At 36.1% G+C, this 22,685-nt stretch overlaps 1 protein-coding gene across 2 annotated transcripts; it reads left to right on the forward strand.

Annotated features, from left to right (window-relative positions):
• Positions 1–12,969: 12,969 nt before the first annotated feature.
• LOC134657899 (roundabout homolog 1-like) lies at positions 12,970–22,534 on the forward strand. 2 transcript variants are annotated; one of them, XM_063513488.1, is made up of 17 exons: positions 12,970–13,388; positions 14,932–15,124; positions 15,654–15,757; positions 16,059–16,212; positions 17,007–17,211; positions 17,756–17,942; positions 18,237–18,361; positions 18,467–18,601; positions 18,677–18,874; positions 18,970–19,267; positions 19,371–19,486; positions 20,490–20,701; positions 20,977–21,137; positions 21,224–21,355; positions 21,459–21,610; positions 21,699–22,144; positions 22,243–22,534. In XM_063513488.1, exons 1-17 carry the CDS (start codon positions 13,292–13,294, stop codon positions 22,322–22,324), a joined length of 2,997 nt encoding a protein of 998 aa, XP_063369558.1. In that variant the 5' UTR covers positions 12,970–13,291; the 3' UTR covers positions 22,325–22,534. The 2 variants fall into 2 exon arrangements, with proteins under 2 accessions (XP_063369558.1, XP_063369550.1); XM_063513480.1 differs by having other exon boundaries at positions 12,973–13,388; positions 21,212–21,355; positions 22,243–22,533.
• The last annotated feature ends 151 nt before the right edge of the window (positions 22,535–22,685 follow it).

The following is a 22,685-nucleotide window of genomic DNA, read 5'->3' on the forward strand; positions in this document are numbered from 1 at the left end:
CCAATTACTAGTAATTGTAATATTAGAAAAGGTAATTCTTGATTCCTTAATTGGAAGTGTAAGTAATTCGGTATTGTTAGATTACAAAGTAATCTGGGAATCGGTAATCAGATTACAAAGTAATTTCGAGTAATCGTGGAACCAGGAATCAATTACGAAATGCCCATCTCTGCTTGAGAGTGAATGAACATTCGCTCGATTGTCAACGATGATGGCATCTACCAGTGAATCAAACGGTAAATAAGCAGCTGTTAACGTTACCTACTAACGTTAAAAATGGTGTATCGATACCTTTGACTTAACGTTAGCTCAAATTGACAGCTGCTAACGTTACCATTTTGTTACCGGTAAAGAGTAGTATAACTAACGGTACCTGGTCTAAGTTAGTTAGAACTTAACGTTAAATCTGTCACCTTGTGGTAACGTTTTAACGGTATTTAAAGCCCTGCTTTTTAACTTTGTGATAAAACAACGCAACTTAATTGTATTTGAAAATATTTAAAGAAAAATACAGTCAGAAATTCGAAATTTTGTTATCTAACCTCTCAATCACTCTTGCATATTCGAGCGATAAAGAGGCAAATAGCTGAGTTTCGATTTTCACACTTCCCGGTAGGCCCCTTTGTAAACAAACCGCCTTGATGTATCAATGTCAAATTTTTAATTGTCTGTGAAAACTTGTCAAAAAAAAGTTTAAAGAAAAGGCAAAGAGTAGTATAATATATATAGCGCTGGCGGTACACCGAGAAATTCAGTAAAATGCTGCAAATGATGTTAAAGGTATGAAAATCGGTACGAACATTTGAAACAATTTGACCTGAAGCACCAACAAATAAAAAAAAACGAGAGGAGTTATGACGTCATCTTTTTTTTTTTATGGAATTTAAAAAAATATTGTACCTATCGTGTGTGGTATTAAACGAAAGGGCTTTCTGAGCCGATTCCAAAAATATATCACATCATTACATTTCAGTATTTTTTTTAAATAATACAATAAATAATTTTCAAAACATACCAAGTTTGGGTTTCTCCAGATACAATACCGTTAAAAAATGTTTTGTAAAATATACCTCAAATTTTATACTTAATATCCTCATATCTAATCCTAATAAAGCAATTTTGAAATTATTTACATTTAGGTTTTTTTTAATTTTTCAGTTTTACAAAGTGTGATTATGAATCTCTCAATTAAATATTTAAAAAGAAAGCATAAAATTAATATATAACGTTTTTTTCAGAAAGTCGCTTATATCTCGGAATCTATAAGTCGTAGTAAAAATTGTCTATGTAAGAATTAAGAAAGAATTAACTGAAAAAACTCACCTTTAACGCCCCCCCCTCTCCCGAGTTCTCCACCCCCACTCATTAGAACTTTTTCTTACTTAAAGCTTAGATATTACCAAAGGAACATGCAGTAGTATTTTATGCAACCGTTGTTTAAGAGAGGTCAAAAAAGGCGAGTGGCGTGAGTAAGTAAATTTAATAAAGACGCCACGAGTATTTTTTGAAAGTTAAACAACGTTGCATACAATACTTTTTCTACGACCAAGCGCTTACTTTGAAATGCAATGAAATAATAATAAAAATGGATGATGATGATTGTTTCATGTCCTAATGTGATAGGTTGTTCAGTGGGTGGGACTTTTAAGGGGAACGAAAATTTTATTACTTTTGCGCTACGACGCACGGTTTAGGAGATACAGCCCTGTAAATATTTCTCTTCCTTTTTTTTCTTTTTTTGTTTTTTAAATCTTACTTAGGGATTTCTTAAAGGGGAACGAAAATTTGATTTTTTTTGCTCTACGACGCACGGTTTAGGAGATACAGCCCTATAAAGATGAAAAAAAAAAATCGTACCAGTAACCAAAACATGTCTATGGTTCACTCGTCTGTCAGAAATGACAATTAAAATTAGGTTGGCAACAATGTATTCCATACAATATTTTTTAAGTGGTGATTACACGAAGTATCGTAAAAGTGCCAAAAAGATACTGCTAACTATAAGATAAGAACTATAGGGGGTTTAAAGGTGTGTGCACGACCCTTTAAATGACAAATAAAAGTACGGGAGTAGAAAAACCAAGTTTCAATACTCTTATTTTACCCGAATGACATTATTACTCGTATTTATTCATTCGGACATTATATTCGGCAGGGCTATTATTACACTTTGTAAAATTGAAAAATTAAAAAAAAAATTAAATGTAAATAATTTCAAAATTGCTTTATTACGGTTAGATATGAGGATATTACGGATAATTTGAGGTATATTTTACAAAAAAAAAATTAACGGGATTGTATCTGGAGAAGCCCAAACTTGGTATGTTTTGAAAACTATTTTTATTATAATTTAAACAAAATGACTGAAATGTAACGATGTGATATATTTTTAGCATTGGCTCAGAAAGCCCTTTCGTTGAATACCACACACGATAGGTTTCTAATTTTTTTTTTTTCATACAAAAGAAACATGACGTCATAACTCCTCTCGTTTTTTTTTATTTGTTGGCGCTTCGGGTCAAATTGTTTCAAATGTCCTAAAGATCAATCGTACCGATTTTCAGACCTTTAACACCATTTGCAGCATTTTACTGATTTTCGCGGTGTACCGCCAGCGCTAGAAGTCGGCAGCAAAGAGTAGTGTAATATATAGGACAGTCGGCAGTCAACGTTTGTTCCTAATAAATATAACATTGATGAATAAAGGCGGTTTCCTTCCGCGAAACCAATTTCGTTATGTGCCACCATTAAATTTCGCTCGGATATGCAAGAGTGATAGAGAAGCAAATACCTATCGCAATTTCCCCCATTCCCCTTTGGATGGTTCTTGTTTGAGTTATAATAATGTCATTGTATGGAGGACTCAACCTTTCCGTTGCATTTTTAAAGTGTTTTTATATCGACATGACACTGGCTAAATGCCAAAAAAAAACCGCTGTCATAGTAACGAAAATAATAAACACGTCAATCGAAATAAACAACGTAATATACAAGAAAAATTGGAAAAATAGTATATGATAAATATGTAAAACATCATTAATTATCGAATTAAAATTACATACAACATTGTGTAAAAAAATTGAGGCAAATTATACAGCCCGATTATACGGGTTACATCTTGAAAAAAAAAATGATTATCTTGGAAAGAAGAGTAAATATACATAGGTGAACACAATGGTGAACAAAGGTAGGTTGGACTGTAGCAAAGGGGGGGCTGGGACTTAGATTTTTTTTTGACAAAGTGGTGTCATTATGACACTATTTTTAAATGATTGTAATGTGTATATCACGTCAAAATAAGCATCTTTTATTGGAAAAACTTTTCTCTAAAATAAAAAATGGCCGAGTTAGACGCCTCCAAAGATTGATATTTTTAAAGGGAGCTGGGACAGAAAATTTTCATTGAGAGTGGTGTCATTATGACATATATTTTAAATGATTTTAATGTATAGAACACATCGAAATAAGCAACTTTTACTTGGAAAACTTTTTACTAAAACTGAAAATGGCGGAGATAGAGCTTAAGGCAGGCCAGGCTTTTAAGGCAGGTCGGAGTAGGTACGACGACGAGCGAAGCGAGGAGGAGTGTTAGGTAGAACTGCGACCATACAGCGCGCGAGCCGAGCGAGCGAAGCGAGCGTGCCGCGGCAGCGGCCGGCGAAGCGCCAGAACCGACGTTTTTATAATAATACAATTTTACAAGTCCCAGCTCCCTTTAAAAACATCAATCTTTGGTCGCGTCTAACTCGGCCATTTTTTATTTTAGAGAAAAGTTTTTCCAATAAAAGATGCTTATTTTGACGTGATCTACACATTACAATCATTTAAAAATAGTGTCATAATGATACCACTTTGTCAAAAAAAAATCTAAGTCCCAGCCCCCCTTTCGTACAGTCTGACCCAGGTATAGTAAAATAGGTAGGTAAATAATTCAGGGTTTGCTTGTCTGGTCCACGCATGCTGTACCTACCACGACCACGGCACGGCCGTCTCCTGCTAACTTTTCGCTATAATATTAAAGTCATAGGTATTAGACCTATGATTTTACTATTATAGCGAACAAATATTTCATGTTCATGATCTCGAATTTAAGACTTTAGCTTAGATTTATGGCGTGCGGCCTAGCGCGCGTTGCCTCTATGAGGAGCTGTCAAAGCGCTTTATATCTGTATGCTTCTGATGATGCGGATCAGCATTGTTATCCAGCGGGGCAAGCGGTCAGCCTGCAGCCTTTCTGGGCACCCTACCGCACTTGGTAGGTCACTACCACGATTTAGGGCAAATAATTTATTTATAAGTTTTTAATAATATATATCTTATACCTTTAAACGAGCAATTCTTGTATATTTATTTATTTATTTATATGTATATATATTTCGGGGATCTCGGGAACGACTCTAACGATTTAGATGAAATTTGCTATATGGGGGTTTTCGGGGGCGCAAAATCGATCTAGCTAGGTTTTATATCTGGGAAAACGCGCATTTTTGAGTTTTCATATGTTTTCGAGCAAAGCTGGGAAGACATTAAGTTTTTAATTTAAGTGTTTTTATCATGTTTCATATTTAAACTTACAGATGTGGACCACCAGCGTGGTTTTCTTATTTCCTGTTACCAACCTGAAACACCATACCTACTTGAATATCAGAAAATAATCTATAGTGAAGAAAATTAAATAAAGTTTAATGCTTAAAAACTTTAATGTTTTATTAAAATTAAACGAAAAAAAAATGTGTAAACTGAAATATAGCTGGTCAACCAAATCTTGTCAGTCAAAAAAGGCGCGAAATTCAAATTTTCTATGGGACGATATCCCTTCGCGCCTACAACTACATTTTTCAAATTTGCCGCCTTTTTCTACTGTCAAGTTCTGGTTGACCAAGTATAGATCTAATTTTTTTATTTGTAGTTGAATAACATATATGTATTTAATTTCCTTTAATTAAAAATCATCTCTGTGTAGATACATATTAAACAATAGGTACTTTTAGGTCTTGGTAAGTAATATAGCCAAATACAGTAGGTCTTATGACTATATTACTTACCAGTATTTGGCTACATTACTTACTAAGACCGGAGCCTGACCTGTCAGTCACCAACTATTTTGATGCTCTTTGTAGGTAGCATCAAAATAGTTGGTGACACAAAGTTACCAAGTTACTAAGGTAGGTACCTATATAGTAGGTAGTAGTAAAGTCTATTTTTTAATTCCGTAGACTGAAATGACAGTTAATAGTATGAACATGAAATGTCATTTCATACTATTAACTGTCATTTCAGTCTACCGAATAAAAAAATAGACTTTAGTGCAATATTTAGTCAAAATATTTTGACTAATTTAGATTATTTTTATGCCAAAAAGGTAATACAAGCTATAGCTGGTCAAGCAGATCTTGTCAGTAGAAAAGGCGGCAAATTTGAAAAATGTAGGCGCGAAGGGATATCGTCCCATAGAAAATTTGAATTTCGCGCCTTTTTTACTGTCAAGATCTGCTTGACCAGCTATATTCATGTTCCACTTAGAAATAAAATACGGACTTTTCTGAATATATGGTTTACGAAATGTGTTAAGGTACAACTTGTGGTTTGTTAACGTGGATTAGAAATAGGCAGCTTGAGTTGAGAGAGGTGATGAGTAAATTGTTTAATTTTTTTTACAATTTTGAGCGTTTATAAGAGAATGTGTGGAGCAAGCATTATTTGACGTGTAGGTGTGGGTTCAACAAAAAGATCGCTTGTCAATAAGGCATTCTTGCTGTTAAAATTCAATTATTAATAGCCTTTATCGACCATCAGCAATGTAGTCCCTTTTTGATTGATGGAAATTGTCACGTAAGTTCCACTACTCGCCGCCGCATCGCCTACAGCGCATTCGTTGGTCTATCGCTCACAAGATGTCATTAATTCATGTAAACTTACGTACTGAAAAAAAAAAAGTTTTACTCTTTGCTATAAATTACCCTTTCGCACGTCAAAAACTCCAAGATGGTGCCGAAGGTCATAGAGAACCAAGTCTACCTTTGGAATCATTACTTGTCAAAATTTGACATTAGCAATCCACAGTTAGGTGACAACCAAACCAAACCATTATAAACCTTAAAGTAATAATAAAACAAAGTTGTTTTTTGTTAAATTATTGTTTGTACCAAATGAACTTCAGCACTTGATGAACTTCAAATGAACTTCAGCAGTTGAATTTCAAATGACGCGAAATCTGACAGTTTTACATGTCGAATAAGGGCCCAGTGGGAAAGGGTTAGATACCTGCTTCATACAATCAAAATATTGCATGATACAATTAAAATTATGAATATTGTTTTATTTTTAAATATGAAAGAAATATTTCTCGTGTGCAGGTAGTGTAGGTATCTCTATTATTTATGTTAGGATATCTATGTGCTAATGAATATTTTGTCACACAAACATAATTTATAAATTACTAAGCGTTTATTGTTGTAAGTGTTTCATTTCAATTCATTAAGTGTTTGTTGTTATAAGTATACATACTACTTTATATAATTATTATCTCAAACTGATGATCAATCATTTTTCCCCAATCTATTTCCACTAAACAAAGCTTTCGAAACCAACAATAAATAGACAATCTAAAGCGAGGCGGAATTAGAAACCTTTGTCGAATGAAATTTCTGTATTACTCGGAAGGGTTGCATGCACCGAGGCAGACAATGGGATACCTTCAGAAATAGCCAGCCGTTTTCTATTTTATGCGGGGTTCGAAGGGTCCGTTAGTCTGAATCCATTCCGAGTGTCCCGGAAGAATGTTCCAAGCAATCCTGCCCTACCCCTTTATTGGACTTCGTCAGGGATTAAAAGAGGACTATTTGAGTAAGCAGTGTTTTGTTTATTCCTAATTTAATTTCTTGTCTAAATTAATGAATGTTAAGAAATGCAGCTTTGTTTGAAGTAGGTATATAAATGGTTCTCATTATTAATAAACGAGAGCACAGTCACCGATACGCGCTCTTATTACATATTTGTCACAGTTTGGGTACTGTGACACCAGTTTACGTTATATTTTATAAATTGCATATGCTAGACCTGGCAATGTCTTGGAAATGTCCTTTATCTAAATTCTCTTATATAAACGCCGTTAAACTTAGTGCACAATTGAATAAATAACGATGTTTCCATCAAACTTTGCTAGGCGATGTGTAAAAGCCGTTGAAGTATCATAGCTGGTTTGATAAAGGACCCTCGTCGTGGTAACGAGCACACTCGACGGTGAACATATTCGGAAGCCCCGGCCTAATGCGCTCATTTATTTGACGAACCTCATAAAAGTTTGCGTCCTACAATAGAGGGATTGATGATATGTTCTCACCTGGGTACTTTGCTGTTTTTGTTATTATAAGTTTGATATTTGTTACACGCGCTTTACTTATGTGTTAAACAATGTAGGTAATTATAATTTGGGAAATAATAATAAGACTTAAGTGTGCATAATTCGTTTAATCAATTGACCGAATTAAATAGTAGGTATGTATATGGCGTTTTTACTGTCTACAAAAATATGTATCATATACAAAGGTATTTCAAAGTAACCGCTATCGCACCAATTTTAACTGCCATTCCCACAAGCCGTGAAAAAGATAAACGACAATTTTGAACAGAGCTGCAACATTTGCAAAAAAATGTTTGTCAAGATAACGCACAGGACAAAATGTTGGGGCGTCCTCCGCCCTTATCTCATCAGGGATCGAAGAGGGTATTACTTATTTAGAATCTTTGTTACAATATTTCAAACCGAGCGGTTTCAGCCAACGGTCGAGATAAAATTGAAAAGTATTTGTAAGATTTAGCGTCAATAATTAAGCACCAAATTTCAGATTCGTAAATAAGACTTACTTACTTAAATAAGAAAAGGAAAAGTTTGTATTTAACAAATTTCTCAGGTATCAGAAGTTGAACACTTTGATTTAAACACCTATCTATTACATAAATATATGAATGCACCCAGTATCTTTAAATGACAAAGGAACACTGCACATGATTCCGAAGCTCCGTAAAGATAAGCACCGCGATTTGTGCAGTAATTTGTTACTCATTGTGCACACTGCCACGTGCGATAACAGGCAGCCAAATCTTAGTAAGCGCACGATCGATGGGGAACGAGATTGACTTAGCTTTGTTGACTTGCGGCACATTTATCGACATCCATGATAAGAACTATATTTATGACATGACTTTGAGTAGGTAACGAACAGCATTTTGACAAAACTGTTATTTTAACACGATTTCATAAAATATACGAGGACAGTTGGCTTAAAAAATAAATACCTAAGCAAGTGGTCTGTTTTAGCATCTTACTACTATGGAACAAATATATACCTACCTATATTTTTAAATATTTTTTTATTTATGTTCTGTAAATCCGATTTTATTTCTTTATCCAAGATATAAATTGCAGGGATCTTAATATTTATGTAATGTTTAGGTACCTAGCTATTGTTTTAAGTCATTTTTCTAGCAAAAGTCTCGCAATTTAATACGTAATATTAAATACCTAAGTTTGATAGCGTCCTAAAAATAAGGAAGTGCCGTGGTCTTGCAAGTTAAGAGATTCTCTATCCACATACATTACATTACTCCTAACTAGTCACGTGCGTGCGTGATCCAAACTAACACCTCATTTTTAAAACAACTAGGCCACATGAATGAAAATTAGATCTAGCAGAAATTAAAAGGAGCGAGGATAATTGCTAACTAGACCCAGTCACTTATAACGAGAAACTTCCTTAGAAATTTAAACTAGCCGCAATTTTATGTTCAATTATCACGTAATTGCTCAAAGAATTTCCTTATTACTGCGGAAATATAACTTCAAAAGATAGATGTGCCGTTCACACATGCCACTTCCTCAACTATTTATCATGAAAATTTGTCGTGTTTAACTAAATCTCCCTTTGGCTTTATCCCAATAGTGTCAACTGGTAACAGACAGCGCACGTGGCGGGGTTTAGCGGGTGCTCCATTTAGCCCCGGCCTCTTCGCATCAAGAGATTTTTCACGATTAATTTCGATAGTAAGCACTGTCACTTCCATTTGTTGGCAGACACCCTTAACAAAAATAGGGATTAGTGCCTAAGCTCCCTCGGATATCGGTGTCTAATTTCCTGTTTGTTTGTCGAGGGACTTTGTTTATGTTTTCTCGAGTAGAAAAGCTTAAGTGGTTTATAATGAAATGGCATAAGTAGAACTTTGATAACAGACCCTCAATTAGTTAAAGATGTCGGTATCAGCGTTGTTTAATGAGCTCCACATGCAGACTTGCCAAGCTAAATAAAGCGATACAGATAATTGTTAAACAGCACGCTATGCACAAGAAAATAATCCAGCGTCTAGAGTTATACTCTTGTTACGGCAGATAAAGTAAGAAACATCGTCTAAAGATAAAGGAGTGATAATCTTGAAATAACGCGTATATCTCAGTAATGACCATTACCGTGCGTGCTTTTATCTGGCGTCGAAAGCGAAGCTTCTTTTTCGACTTCTTTTTCATTATTAATGCATCCTTTTTATCTGTTTCGTGTCTAATTGATTTGTCGCTCGCAGCCGTCTGTTTCTTGCCTCTCAATTACGTGCGGACTCGTGTCTCGTATCGCGAAATGTCCGCCATTTTATTTATGGTCGGCCAATTGATTGAATTAGTGGCCCCTCAGGCGCTGGCCCGATACTGACTTGTTTCATACAAATGAGAATTTATTCTATAGCGCCGATCGTTCATCTCGTTGGCTTTTTATGGTGGCTTAAAAAGTTTCACGGTGCAGTAAAATATTTGATCGGAGTCTATAAACTTTAAGGATCAGCGAGGTCTTTGATTAATTTTGAGATTTTAGTTGATTTACGTGCTTTGTAAGTTAAAATTCAAGTAAAGTGTGATCTCTTCAAAAACCGGCCGAGAGCATGTCAGGCCATGCTGAGTTTAGGGTTTCGTAGTAACCCGTCCGTTACTATAGGACGGATACATATTATACCCATATATGATAGCCTCGTACATATCATAATATGGGTAACAAAATGTTACTAACCACTATATTTTGTACAAAACACCTTAGAAATGCTCTTGTATCAAGGAAACATTTATATTGTACGTTGCGCAGTTTACGTTTTACACAATAAAGTAATTTTAACATCACTCTAAGATATATTTTTTTTGTTTCTGCTATTATATGACTGTTACTGTAATTTATACTGTAACTATTATGTAACTGTTAGATGTGATTCCTGTGCGTAAAACGATAAAAAAAAAACAAATGGCTGCTATTTCTGTAATTTTAACGACTGCCAATACATAATCTCGCACTGCAAAGGTACCGACTACTGACTGTCTGGGCACGCGTCCGTGATGTGTATCGTCGTTCGCTTCACCTGACACCACGGTCGGTCCGAGCATCTTACGTGCGCAGCATTCAAGACCAAACCGACTAAATAACTCCTGGCTTTATAAAGTAAAATAGTCCTTTTGCCATTTTTATTCTTGCTTAGATTTTAATCTTATAGTTCGATTGCTTATTTATTAATTATACATCGGTATAATCTAAATTTTAATTTTAAGAACGCACGTTAGTTCTTTGAAAAATGGAAATCTGAAAAAAATTAACATTTAATGGTTTTACCATTCATCTGAACCTAAAACACCCGCCACAAATACTCAAACTAAGATGTCAAGTTAATGCTAGCAATCCCGAAATAATCTGAGCCAATGAATACTTTAGTAGAATGGAGTTAATGAAGGAAACTTCCTTTGTCCGGACTGATAGGTTGATTACGAGCACCCGGGGGATATCGCTAGATTACGTGGGGTTGAATGAGGTAGATATGAATGATGAATTTCAGTTCTGATGGACGTGGAATTAAAGTTTAGGCGCGCTTGACATTGTTTTTGACAGGTGACATGGCCAGTTTCACGACATGACCGCGAAATAATCCCTGTTTGACAATTACATTTGGATTGTTAAATATTAGCGTACCGTAAAATGGGGTGAGTAGAGGCAAAACTGACAGCCAAACCTCGATAACATTTTATTTTTACACATGCAAACTGAATGGTGTATATAATAAGTGTTCCGGACGTTTGTATTTTAGTTTTTATTTTATTTTGGGTAGTTCCATTTCATAACTTTGACGATAAACAGGAAATCCCACCTCACCGCATAGTCCCTCGTAATTGGGGTGAGATGGAATTTCATACAAAGTTGATTTTGGAAGATTGTTGGATCGATTTTTTTATTATTATGAGTATTACTATAGCTCCATTTTAAATTGGAATACATTATTTTTGTAGCAGTATCTCACCCCCCTTTCATCCCTTCTCTCCCCATTCATAACCCAACTCTCCCCGCGAACCCTACTCACCCCATTTTATGGTAACGAAAAGATTTGAGCAAAAATATTTATATTTCTTAATAGTTCAATATCTATTATTCGTAAATTAATAGAAGGTAACTGTACGTAATGTGATTTGGTATAGGATGGCGCATCCGTACATCATTTTGATGTCAGGTGCACGTTCGAATTGGCCTATTATTAGGTTAAAAAATATGAAAATGAATTTATAAAAATCAACTGCCAATTTCTAAATTGGCAAGTTCAAATATTTATTATGCATTTAATCCGTAGCTCTGCTTTGAAAGCTCAACTTTTATTGATTTATAAGTAAAACGCCTACGACGTCGACCCCTCTCATCGTATGGGAAAGCAGTCACGCAACGCGCATGTGAATTGTGAATAGCATCCTACAGTCAAGTCGGTCCAGTGTGTAAATAATCCATTTTATTTTGAATAAAATTATAATGACACTATATATAACCGCCAGAGAAATATAAAAACTGCTTATGATGCCACAATGATGTTTTCGAGAGGTACAAAAAATAAAAACAACAATTCTGGGACCTTATGAGTAAAAATTGTTAGAAACTTTATTTATTTTTATTGATAAAAATAAATAAAGATGCAATGTAATCCCCATATGTGAAGTGAAGTCTGTGTTAATCCGTCCCCAGCCAACGTCCTCATCAAAAAATTGTGTCGCAAACTTTCCAGGCCACAATTTCGTTGATCGTGAAAGTAGAGCATTGTACGGTGCACGTCTCCTTTGTGTCACGGCGCACCCCCAGCTTCATCTAGCCTGTGTAAATATTTCAGTGCTTGTTAGGTAACTAGGCACGTGACTTGCATGTCTATACGCTGTCAATTGACACGTACCACCAGACACGTGGACTGAATTGTTCTACGATATTAATCTGGAGCTTGCGGTTGGGTTGAGATAGTTAAATGTGTGCGTAGGCTTACTCCGTTTGCTGAACGGTTGTGGAATAAGTGATTAGTATGGAAATTCTCCATGGTCTTGGGTTACCTATGAATTTCCGCTAAGATAAATAGGTACCTACTACGTTCAATATCTGCACTAATTGTATGTATCTCTGTTTGGCCCTCTGGTCGAGTGGGATGACTTGTAGGAAATGTCATTTGGCATTGAATCCGCCATTTGGATATTGTTGTACATTTGCGCAAAAAAGTTTTTTGGTATAAATTAAAGGAAAAATTAAGCCTATTTTCCTTTTTTAACTTCCAAATTATGTACCTATGCACCTTCAAATTGTAAATAAAATGTGCCGTCTTTCTCAGCTAATTAGTTTCAAAATTCGGTAGACGGACAGACACATAGATCAAATGTCAAACAGACATACAGACAGATACACAAGTGATCTTATAAAATTTCCGTTTATTCCTTTTGAGGAATGGAACCATTAAAAGTATTATTACCACGATATACTAACACAAAAATTCTTAACGTCCACACGGCATTAATTATGTATTTAATACCATGTGTAAATTACAACGTTAACAAAAAACAGTAATTAAGCCACCAGACAAGTTTTAATCCAAAGTCTGAAGTTGAGTGACACATTGATCGCTAAATTAAAGTAATTACGCTGTCGCCGGTCTACTTCGAACGCGGACTCGCGTCGTCGTAGCTTTTTCGGGAAATCGTAGCTTAACAATCGCGGAAAAGCTCACGGGTAAGCTACGGAGTCGGCGCGAAATGACAACAAGAGTGGGGGGCAGTAACCTCCGGCACAGCGCGCGGGGAGGTTGTGTCGCTTGTCGGCCTAAACACATCGCGACATCACAAAACTATGAAATGATTTGAGACTCTTTAAATAAATAAAGTTCTAACGAGTTCTTTTGTAGTGACAATGGACTATGAAACTGTAAATAACTATGTTTAAGAAGTGTCAATACGAAGTGCGAGGTGACGGTAATCAGTATGGTCGCGGGTGCAATTAAGGCAGATAAACGAACATGCAACCACTTCGGGATCGTACTTTTGTATATTTTGCTCGTCTTTCCTGGTGTTACAAATGGTAAGTAAAAAATTGCATTTATACCTTAAAAAATACTGTTTGTGTTTAGATAGCTTGTTTTGTTTGTACCTATCGAACGAGTCAAAAATAATTAGTATATATAAAACGCAATACTGACTATTTAACTCAATTCAATTTTAGTAAAATACTCTCAGAAAACATTCGACCTCCGGTGATGATATTTTAGCTAATTAATTATTAGTTGCTACTGTATCAAGCATGTCTATGATATAAAATAGGTTAATTGAAGCATCTATTTATAGCTATTTATACTAATATGATGGAATGAACCGTTATTTTGTTGATCTTATTAGAACTAAACTCGCATTAATGTGCATTTAGCGCAATGAAGTTATGAATTATGAAGTTAGTAACAAATTGAGATTTTATATTTCGATTTTTCGATTCGAATAGGGCGTCTCCACGTTGGGATAAAAAATCAATAGGTTTAAACATATTTTAAGTAGGTAATCTCCTCGGCTTGATAGACTAGGTTTTTTTACTGAGTAAAAAATATGCAACAATAATTTTCTACACGTATTACCATATATTTTTATTATAAAGGATCGTGTCAAGAACCTTGTTAAAATCTATGCCCATTACGGGATTTTTGACATTCTCAATAGCGATGCAATCGGCAGCATTAACACTGATGGAGTCTGAAACTTTATTATGTTAGGTAGGTAAATAAATTATTTGATGTTTATCTTCATTATGATAATGATAAGGCATATGATTAAGTGTACAATTTTGTTGTATTTCTTTCTTGCCGTCCCGGCGACCCGCCGTTGATATAATATTATTGTTTTGTATAAAATAGTGCTATCAGTATTACCTATATGTTTAGCATAGAATCAAATGTCAACTATGCACGTGGGTGAATAAGTAGGTATATTGGTGATCTAATTAATAAGAGTCTAGGCTGCGTAGCCAACGTTGCAATCGCTTACGCTCCGTAGCGATCGAAACGCAACTGTCACTGTCGCACTAATATGGAAGAGTGATAGAGAGACACGAAGCGTTTCGTTGTCGAAGCGATAGCGATTGTCAGCTTGGCTAGGCCGGCAGGGTATAGTTAGGTAGGCAGGTAAGAGTCCAGGGAAAAATCACGACCGTCCAAGATATCCGAGATGAGAATTATTAAGTTCCAAGTTCCTTAATTATGTTGTGTATACCAAAAAGGTTAATTAAAAATGGATACGAAGTTAGAAATAAACTATTTACTGAATAATTAGTATATGATGATATTACAAGAATTTTAAAGATAGACTAAAATAAACAATTTTGTTAAAATGGATGCTATCTAGTAAATGTATATGTAGTACATTGTGACTTGAAATTTTACATTAAATAATTCTTTAAAAATATGCAGGCAATACAAGTAAAGAGTACCTACAGTGAGTAAGCTTTGAAAAAACTTAATTTGCCTATTGAAAATTTTTGTATCGCCAGCCTATTGTCAAAACCATAGCAATTATTTTCAACTTACAATCCTATTAAGTAATTGCTCTAGAGCATAGGGACTAACCCTCCTTTTCCGTAGGCCAAAGCCGAGCCCCGCGGATCAAAGAGCACCCGGCGGACACGATCGTGGGCCGCAGTGAGCCCGCGACGTTGCGGTGCGTGGCCGAGGGCAAGCCTAAACCGACCATCCAGTGGTACAAGGATGGGGTGCCACTCGCGCCCACGGACCACCCTCACAGAGTATTGCTTGAAGATGGACTACTGTTTCTTAGGTTGGTTAAAGGAGACAATTAGTTTTTTGGAAAAACTTATAAGAATCACGTTATTGGCTTATTGTGGTTTGGTATTATGTTTCGCTATTGTTTAAAGTATTTTCAATGCTGTATTTTCAGTTTGGTCATGAATTTTTTTATGAGCTCTTATTTTTAAATTTGTATAAAAGTTGCTCGTTATTTCAGAAAATACTGACATGTTCAAATTATTTTCAGAGTAAGTAAATAAATAATAACTCATAACATTCTTAACGCATGCACTGCCAGGGGGCGTAGCCTAGGAACAAACTTGTATGACGGTCGACGCACATGTGCGTCGGTGGCTGTGAATGTGTTAACCCGTTATTTCAAAAATAACCCCCGTTTACTTGACATAAATATTAGTCAACGTTTCGTATTATTAGAAGTAATCCTTCATATTCGCGTTATTAACCACTCCAAACAAGTTTAAAGTCCAATGTAAATCAATACAAGCTAAGAACTAGTCAGTAATGAAACGCCCCACGATGACGTGTTTGTTTGCGTTTAGGGTTATGCGGGGCAAGAAGGAAAACGACGAGGGCGTGTACTGGTGTGTGGCACGGAACTCCGCCGGGGAGGCGGTCAGCAAGAACGCTACACTTACAATAGCTGGTAAGTAATTTTACAAAACAAATATAAGTGCGGTGAATCATACACAGCAACATAAGAAAATAATCGCAATGAACCTTTCTTCTGTTCCTGTGATGTCCATTTTTAGGTGCAAAAGTGAGTATGTATTGGGAAATCTCTTTAACTCAATTCAATACAGAGAAGATGTCGGTTTTTCCGAAATTTCTTGGCTCATTTAGGAAAACCCTCAATATAAGTAACCGGTATTAGAGCCTTTTTTCGAAATGAAAACTACACACCCTACTCACCTTATTTCGTAATTATCTAGTAAATTTGGTTGCAGTCCTACGCGATGACTTCAGAACAGAACCCCGAGACGTGAAGGTGGCGGGAGGCGAGCCGGCGCTGCTGGAGTGCCTGGCGCCCAGGGGAGCGCCGGAACCGTCGATCCACTGGACCAAAGATGGCCACGTGGTCGATGTAGATGTTAATGGCAGGTAGGTAGTTAAGAAACCATACTGTGTCTTTATTGCCTATACACAAACATAGGTACTGTAGTTGCTGAAGGTATCATTATCTTTTTTATTATGTATTAATATAATACTTATTATGAAAAATGTTTTTAAAAATGTTATTATTTTGATTAGGTTCGGTTGAGAATTACAATTTCAAAACGTTATGGTATTATTGATTGGTAATTAAATTTTGTATGCAGTCTAACTGTAAATTAAGTTTTCCAGGGAACTATTTTATTCCATATTCAATTAAACTATTACTTTATTCAAGTAGGCAAACAATAAACAAACTACATATTTTTATTAACAACTATTTATTTACATAAACTTTGAGTAAGTATGAAGCTTTGAGTAAATCCAAATTTGGAGACTTGAAATTCAACTGAGTGCCTTTCGTTTTACATAGAAAATCTCCGCTTGTGAAACCTTTTCCGTAAATTGCATTAATCCATAAAAAGCGTTTGTAAACAAACGTAAATGACCTGTTTTATACGACATTTATAAATCACGGATTAGCCAAGAATGGTTGTTGCCGTTCCGAGAACAACATTTCAAACAAACAATTGAAGACTGCCAATAATTTCGTCTTTTGAATGTTGAGGAAAGTAATATTCCGACGTTATGAACAAAAAAGTATGTATAATAAAAACCGTTCATATTATTTCTATTTTTGGTACTAAGTAAATAAATGAATGGACAATTTGTAAGGATGGCAACGTTTCAGATTCATCTGTCGGTACTTAGTTAAAGAGTTTTCATTATGTTTTTTTTTTCAGAATATCATTACTAGACGGGAGTAATCTTAAGATCCTGGAAAGTCTTCCATCAGATAGTGGCGTGTACCGGTGTGTCGCGTCGAACGTGGCGGGCGAGCGCCAATCCCGGCCCGCGACGTTACTCGTATTACGCAGGCCACATTTTCTAGTGAAACCCAATAACATAACGGCGCTAATAGGCCAGAACATTGAATTCCATTGTCAAGTAAGTCACATAGGTGTAATACATTGTCACTGTTTTGAATCGTAATAGCATATTCAGGTATCGCATCCTGCAATGCTTCTTTTATGACTCCATCTATTGTTATCGGTGTTTGGTTACTGATTTGATAAGCTGGTATAAAAGCTACTCTGCCGTATTTGAACTTCAAGATATTCACAAGAGACGACACGTACTAGATCCATTCTAGATACGTTATAGTTTAGATTTCAACTAGTTCTCTTTTGCAGCGCAATTCGGGCAACCAATGTCACTTTTACGATAGATCGTGTTAGATATCAATTAGATGTGAATTAGATCTCTAAGTAATATCTTGTGGAAATCGTTCTAAAGTATCTCCAGAATCGCGGAAATGTCAAATTTGACAGGTTAGATCTTAAACATATCGTTATCGTATCTTGGCGATGTCTAATAGATATCTATTACAAAATCCGAATCAGGCCCACTGTCAAGATGCAGAAGTACTAAGAAGTATCTTCTTGTGTTTATCACTATTGTTTGTTTTCATAATAATATGACTTTTTTGTAGGCATCGCCAGAATCCGACGTGTCAGTGACTTGGTCGCGAGACAGCGGATCATTATCGCCATATGCTATAGTACGCCGAGGATCGTTGAGGATAGACAGGGTCGTGTCGTCAGACGGAGGCACCTATACATGCCGAGCGGAGAGCCAGGCTGGGTTCAGCAGCGCTAGTGCCATACTTACTGTGCATTGTAAGGATTATTTTAAATAATTACTTTCCCAATCACAGGACTTTGGTTCAACTAAAGAGATGAATTCAACCACAGAACTGCTATCACTCACACATAAATTTAATCACTTGAGAGCACACTACACTCAACGGTAAAAATTAATAGCTGCGGTCAGATATGGCTGGCACATGATAGATGTTCAACTTGACATATTTAGAGACAGGCAGTTGAAGTAATTTAGTTTTTGTGTAGCTATACATTTATTTAATAACCACATTAATCCCAGGAAAAAGTCTAGTAACCATGTTGTTTTAGCCCTACCTCATTTCACTCGAGTGCCTTCCGATCAAACTGCGTGGGAAGGAGAAGAGGTTTCTTTTTCATGTGAGGCTGAAGGTACCCCAAAACCCTTAATTTTTTGGACAATGGAAGGATCTCAGGTAAAAATTAAATAATAAAAATTATCGAAGCATAATTGCTTCACTAGTTGTACTTTAAATAGTATATTATAAGATTTATAAGACGTTACGATCATGTGTTCGCAGGAGTTGGTGTTCCCAAAAGCTAGACATGGTTCTGGCACGTTGTATTTAGATAAAGTGTTGATTCGACATGCCGGTAGACTAACTTGCGTAGCCGTCAGTGAAGCAGGGAGTTCCTTACATACTGCCACTTTGCAGGTGGGTGCTCTCTCTTACTATTGTATGTGTGTTTTTAAAATACATAAGTATTTTCATATCCTTTTGCATTTCTAGGTGTTAAGAAGAGAAGCGAACTCATTTAACACTGAGATAGATTCTTCGACTCCGTATACAGAATTGAGTAAACCACAAAACCATCCACCGATGACGCAGTACGAGTTAGTTCAAGCACGTCGGTACTTACAACAAGATGTTCTTACTTTGAGACGAGTTGAAGGAATATCCCCGAATACATTGAAAATTGTTTGGGAAGTAAGTTCTACGTCACATAATTAACTATTTATTACCTATTCTTGAAGTTTGAAGAATCATTTTATTTATAGATGTGTCAATCGGTTCTATTTTAGGTTATGACTGATTACAACGAATATTTAGAAGGAGTTAAAATCTGGTTCAACGGAACATCTTTAAATAAGCCACATTTTATGGACTTTCAAAATCCAACATCAAACATAACTATAAATAATGTTATACGATCGAAATACGGAAATTTTTCAATGACAACAGTCCATAACAGCGGATCATCTAGCCATGTTTTAACTGGATTAATGCCTTACTCTCAATATGACGTGTTCATAATGCCATTCTACAAACTGTTGCTGGGCAAACCTTCAAATTTGAAAAGTGGCTTCACCGATGAAGACGGTAAGACAGTTCATTCATAGTTCTTGTTTTCAAGTTGTGAATATGGTCGTCGTAATGTCATTAAGTTTTCTCCGCTAAGTGGTAAAGTTCCGCGTATTTCCAGTGCCAACAGCGCCGCCGCAGAGCGTTACTGCGGGAGTGATTAATGCTACGTCTGCTTGGATTCGCTGGGATCCACCTCCACCGCATACTTGGAATGGTGAACTGTCGGGATACCTAGTAAGTAGTTTCTTACATTGCTTGTCTTGTAAAGTCTTTACGTTCTTAAAAGTTTTTATTCGACTGTACATGTATACGTATATCTTTACTGTCTACTTGTATAGGTACACTTATAGATATGTAGTGAAGGGTGTTAATTATGTAAGTATATTTTACATATAAAGGTTTACAATGGGGAGAACACATAGACGCCTTATGCATGAAACTGAACTACGCCTACTATGCTATATCTCGTCTAAAGCGGACGCTAACACAGCGAAACCTAATGACGGCATACTATGCCTACTTCCACACGCAGCTCACCAGAGGCATAGACTTATGGGGCTTAGCAGCTGACAGAGACAGGCCGGGCCGTTTCTGCTGCAAAAGAAAGTGATCCGCCTAATATGCGGAGTTCCTCCGGATGAGACAGCCAGACAGCTCTTCACTCACCTCAGAGTCTTGACAGTGCTCTCACTCTATATTCTTGAGGTGGGTAAGTACGTGAGAAGGAACCCAGATGAATTCCCCATAGAAGCTACTCCGCAAGGAGGAAACCTGGGCTGGCTACAGAAAACCGGCAAATCTCTCAAGATAATGTGGGTGCTAAAGTTTACAATAAGATTCCTGAGGCAATTAAAGACGTTGACACCGAACGTCAATTTATAAATAAGCTAAAAATTTATTGTCTAATGAAGGCTTACTACACAGTAAACGAGTTCTTTGAAGAATGAAAATACCTATAAAAATACATAACTGACACTGACATCATTATTAATTTATTGTTTTTAATTAATTATTAATGTTTTTAATTTAAATTTATTGTTAATTTTATTGTATGTACGGACTTAATTTGCTATTGTATTATTTTTTGAATTGATATTTAATTGAAGTTTTATATACCTACATGAAATCATTAATTGTAATGCACTTGAATCCCATTGTAAATATGAACCCATGTTGACAGTGTATGATCAGTACCAATAAATGAATCTATCTATCTATCTATATTCACTATTTTTAGATTGAGGTGCGCGTTGGAGGTAGTGCCGGAGGTCGCGTAGTGGGTCAGATGTCACTGGGCGCGCGCACGCGCGCGGCTGCCGCCAGCTCCCTGCGCGCGGGCGGTCGGTACAGCGCACGTGCCGCTGCGGTCACGCGCCGCGGCCACGGGCCTTTCAGCGCGCCCGCGCATCTACATATGTTACCAACGCATATCCAAAGACAATACGTCCAGTAAGTATTTACTCCCCACCAGTGCAAATTCGATAGGCACATACATTTTGCTCTATGAGTAATATTCGATTTGATACTAATTGCAAGCGAGTAGGTAACATTAAGGTTATTTCTATCATAAAAGGACTTTCATATACCGTGAGATAACACCGTCGCTCATTAATATGAAGCTCATTACTAGTAGCTACAAACAAAACATTAAATGTTAAACACATTTTTGATTCATCACTTACATCGTTGGTAACGACTTGTTACCTACTTGTCTATTGTTTCAGAACGGAACCGGCGAGAGACAAAGCAATATTGTCGATGTTCCAAGAAACTTGGCTGCTGGCGCTGTGTTTAACTTTATTAGTGCTAATCCTGGCTTCTGCCGGGACTGTTGTTTATATTAGGAGTCGTCATTCGAAGCAAAGGAAAAGTCAAAACTCTACTGGTGAGTAAATAATAACAACAAACGTTACGTAAAGTTACGTTAGAGGCGGAATTTCATTAAATACCTGAAATTAGCTCTACTTCCAGGAAGCGCCATAACTAACGCTCAACAGTGTCTGTTAGGTAAAGAAGCTGTATGGCTTCGAGAAAGACCACTATTTGAAGGCTCAAATGAACCAAGAATAGAGATTTTAAACTGTCATCAAAGTTTACTTCATGGTAAGAACCCTTACATATTTTACTGATTCTTAAAGTAGGTACTTACTGTCTATATACATGCTCCGTGGATGGCATGCTTCTTATATTGAAATTATATCTTTAGGTGGAAGATCGACTGGTACTATGACAATGGAAGCTGAATATACTCTCCCACAACAGCAAAATAATATTGGCATGATGCCTCACGAAGAACAAAGAAGAGTTCCACCAGAACCGTATGCATCTAGTGCTATTTATACAGAACTAAACTACCCTGTAAGTACAATAATGGCAATGGATTAAGTCTAAAATTAATTTAAATTTTAAATTCATATGTAAAATAAATATTTTATATGTTACATAGGTTCACACCGACACAGAAGATTCATGTATGAAATGTGCAGTAAGTCCGGGATCCTATGATAACAGTATGGTTAGGTCATTTGCAGAAAGCAATCAATTTTCCAACGAAGAGTGCTCCACATGTTGTCGAAGTAGTAGTTCGACTTTGACAAAGGACTACAGCGAGATGACTAAATGTGGAAACGATGTTGATGAAATGCAAGATATGTCCATAGATGACTGCCCGTCATGTAAGACACATCATTCTAGATCCTCCAGTCATCACGATGAAAATAAAGAATGGGCTATGGCAGAAGTAGAATATGATTATCCTCAATGGCATTGGCTGGGTAAAGAGAACAGTTTTCGGAGCAATGGCGAAGGTCCGAGATACACTACAGAAGCTAGAAACGATCAAAATTGTAGGATGAATCTTTGTGATATCCTTCCTCCACCGCCATATGAAAGGTAATATACATGATCATTTAACAATAGCACTAAATTTTGATTTCAACTCACTTGACACCCAAAATTAAATGTTCTGATCGTATTATCCTTGTTTACAGAGAGTCTCCTTATCGAGAAATGCACGCGTTTACCAATCACTCAGGGGCATCAGGTTGTTCAGGACATACGTATCGAAGCTAATTTTGGTTAAGTATTTATTATACTGTTAACAAAATATCACTAGAAACGTAACTCAAGCAATACTAATTTATAGGGAAATGTACATAATACATAATTTGTATGAAATATCTGCATATATGGGCTGAAATTAAGGAGTGGAATGCATGATTTGATTGAAGAAACCACGTCTCTATTAGCAACAAACTTAGCAATCGGTTTAAAAAAAAACAGGAGTTGTAACTGATTATTGCACATTTAAAAATAAAATAAGCTTGAAATTTTTAAAGATTTAAATAAAGTTCCAAAATTGTCGGAAGGAGAACTATCGATAGTTATTTCTGTTATGTATTAATTTTGACTGGTTTAACAGATGTAGCTTAAA

Source organism: Cydia amplana, chromosome 2 (genome assembly GCF_948474715.1).
Source record: "Cydia amplana chromosome 2, ilCydAmpl1.1, whole genome shotgun sequence".
In the NCBI taxonomy this organism is placed as follows: Eukaryota; Metazoa; Arthropoda; class Insecta; order Lepidoptera; family Tortricidae; genus Cydia; species Cydia amplana.

Coding starts and splice junctions, on each gene's coding strand:
- LOC134657899 (XM_063513480.1), top strand. CDS start 13,292: ATGGTCGCGGGTGCAATTAAGGCAGATAAACGAACATGCAACCACTTC. Junction 15,758..16,058: donor CGCTACACTTACAATAGCTG/GTAAGTAATTTT, acceptor ATTTGGTTGCAG/TCCTACGCGATGACTTCAGA. Junction 18,602..18,676: donor TACATACTGCCACTTTGCAG/GTGGGTGCTCTC, acceptor TTGCATTTCTAG/GTGTTAAGAAGAGAAGCGAA.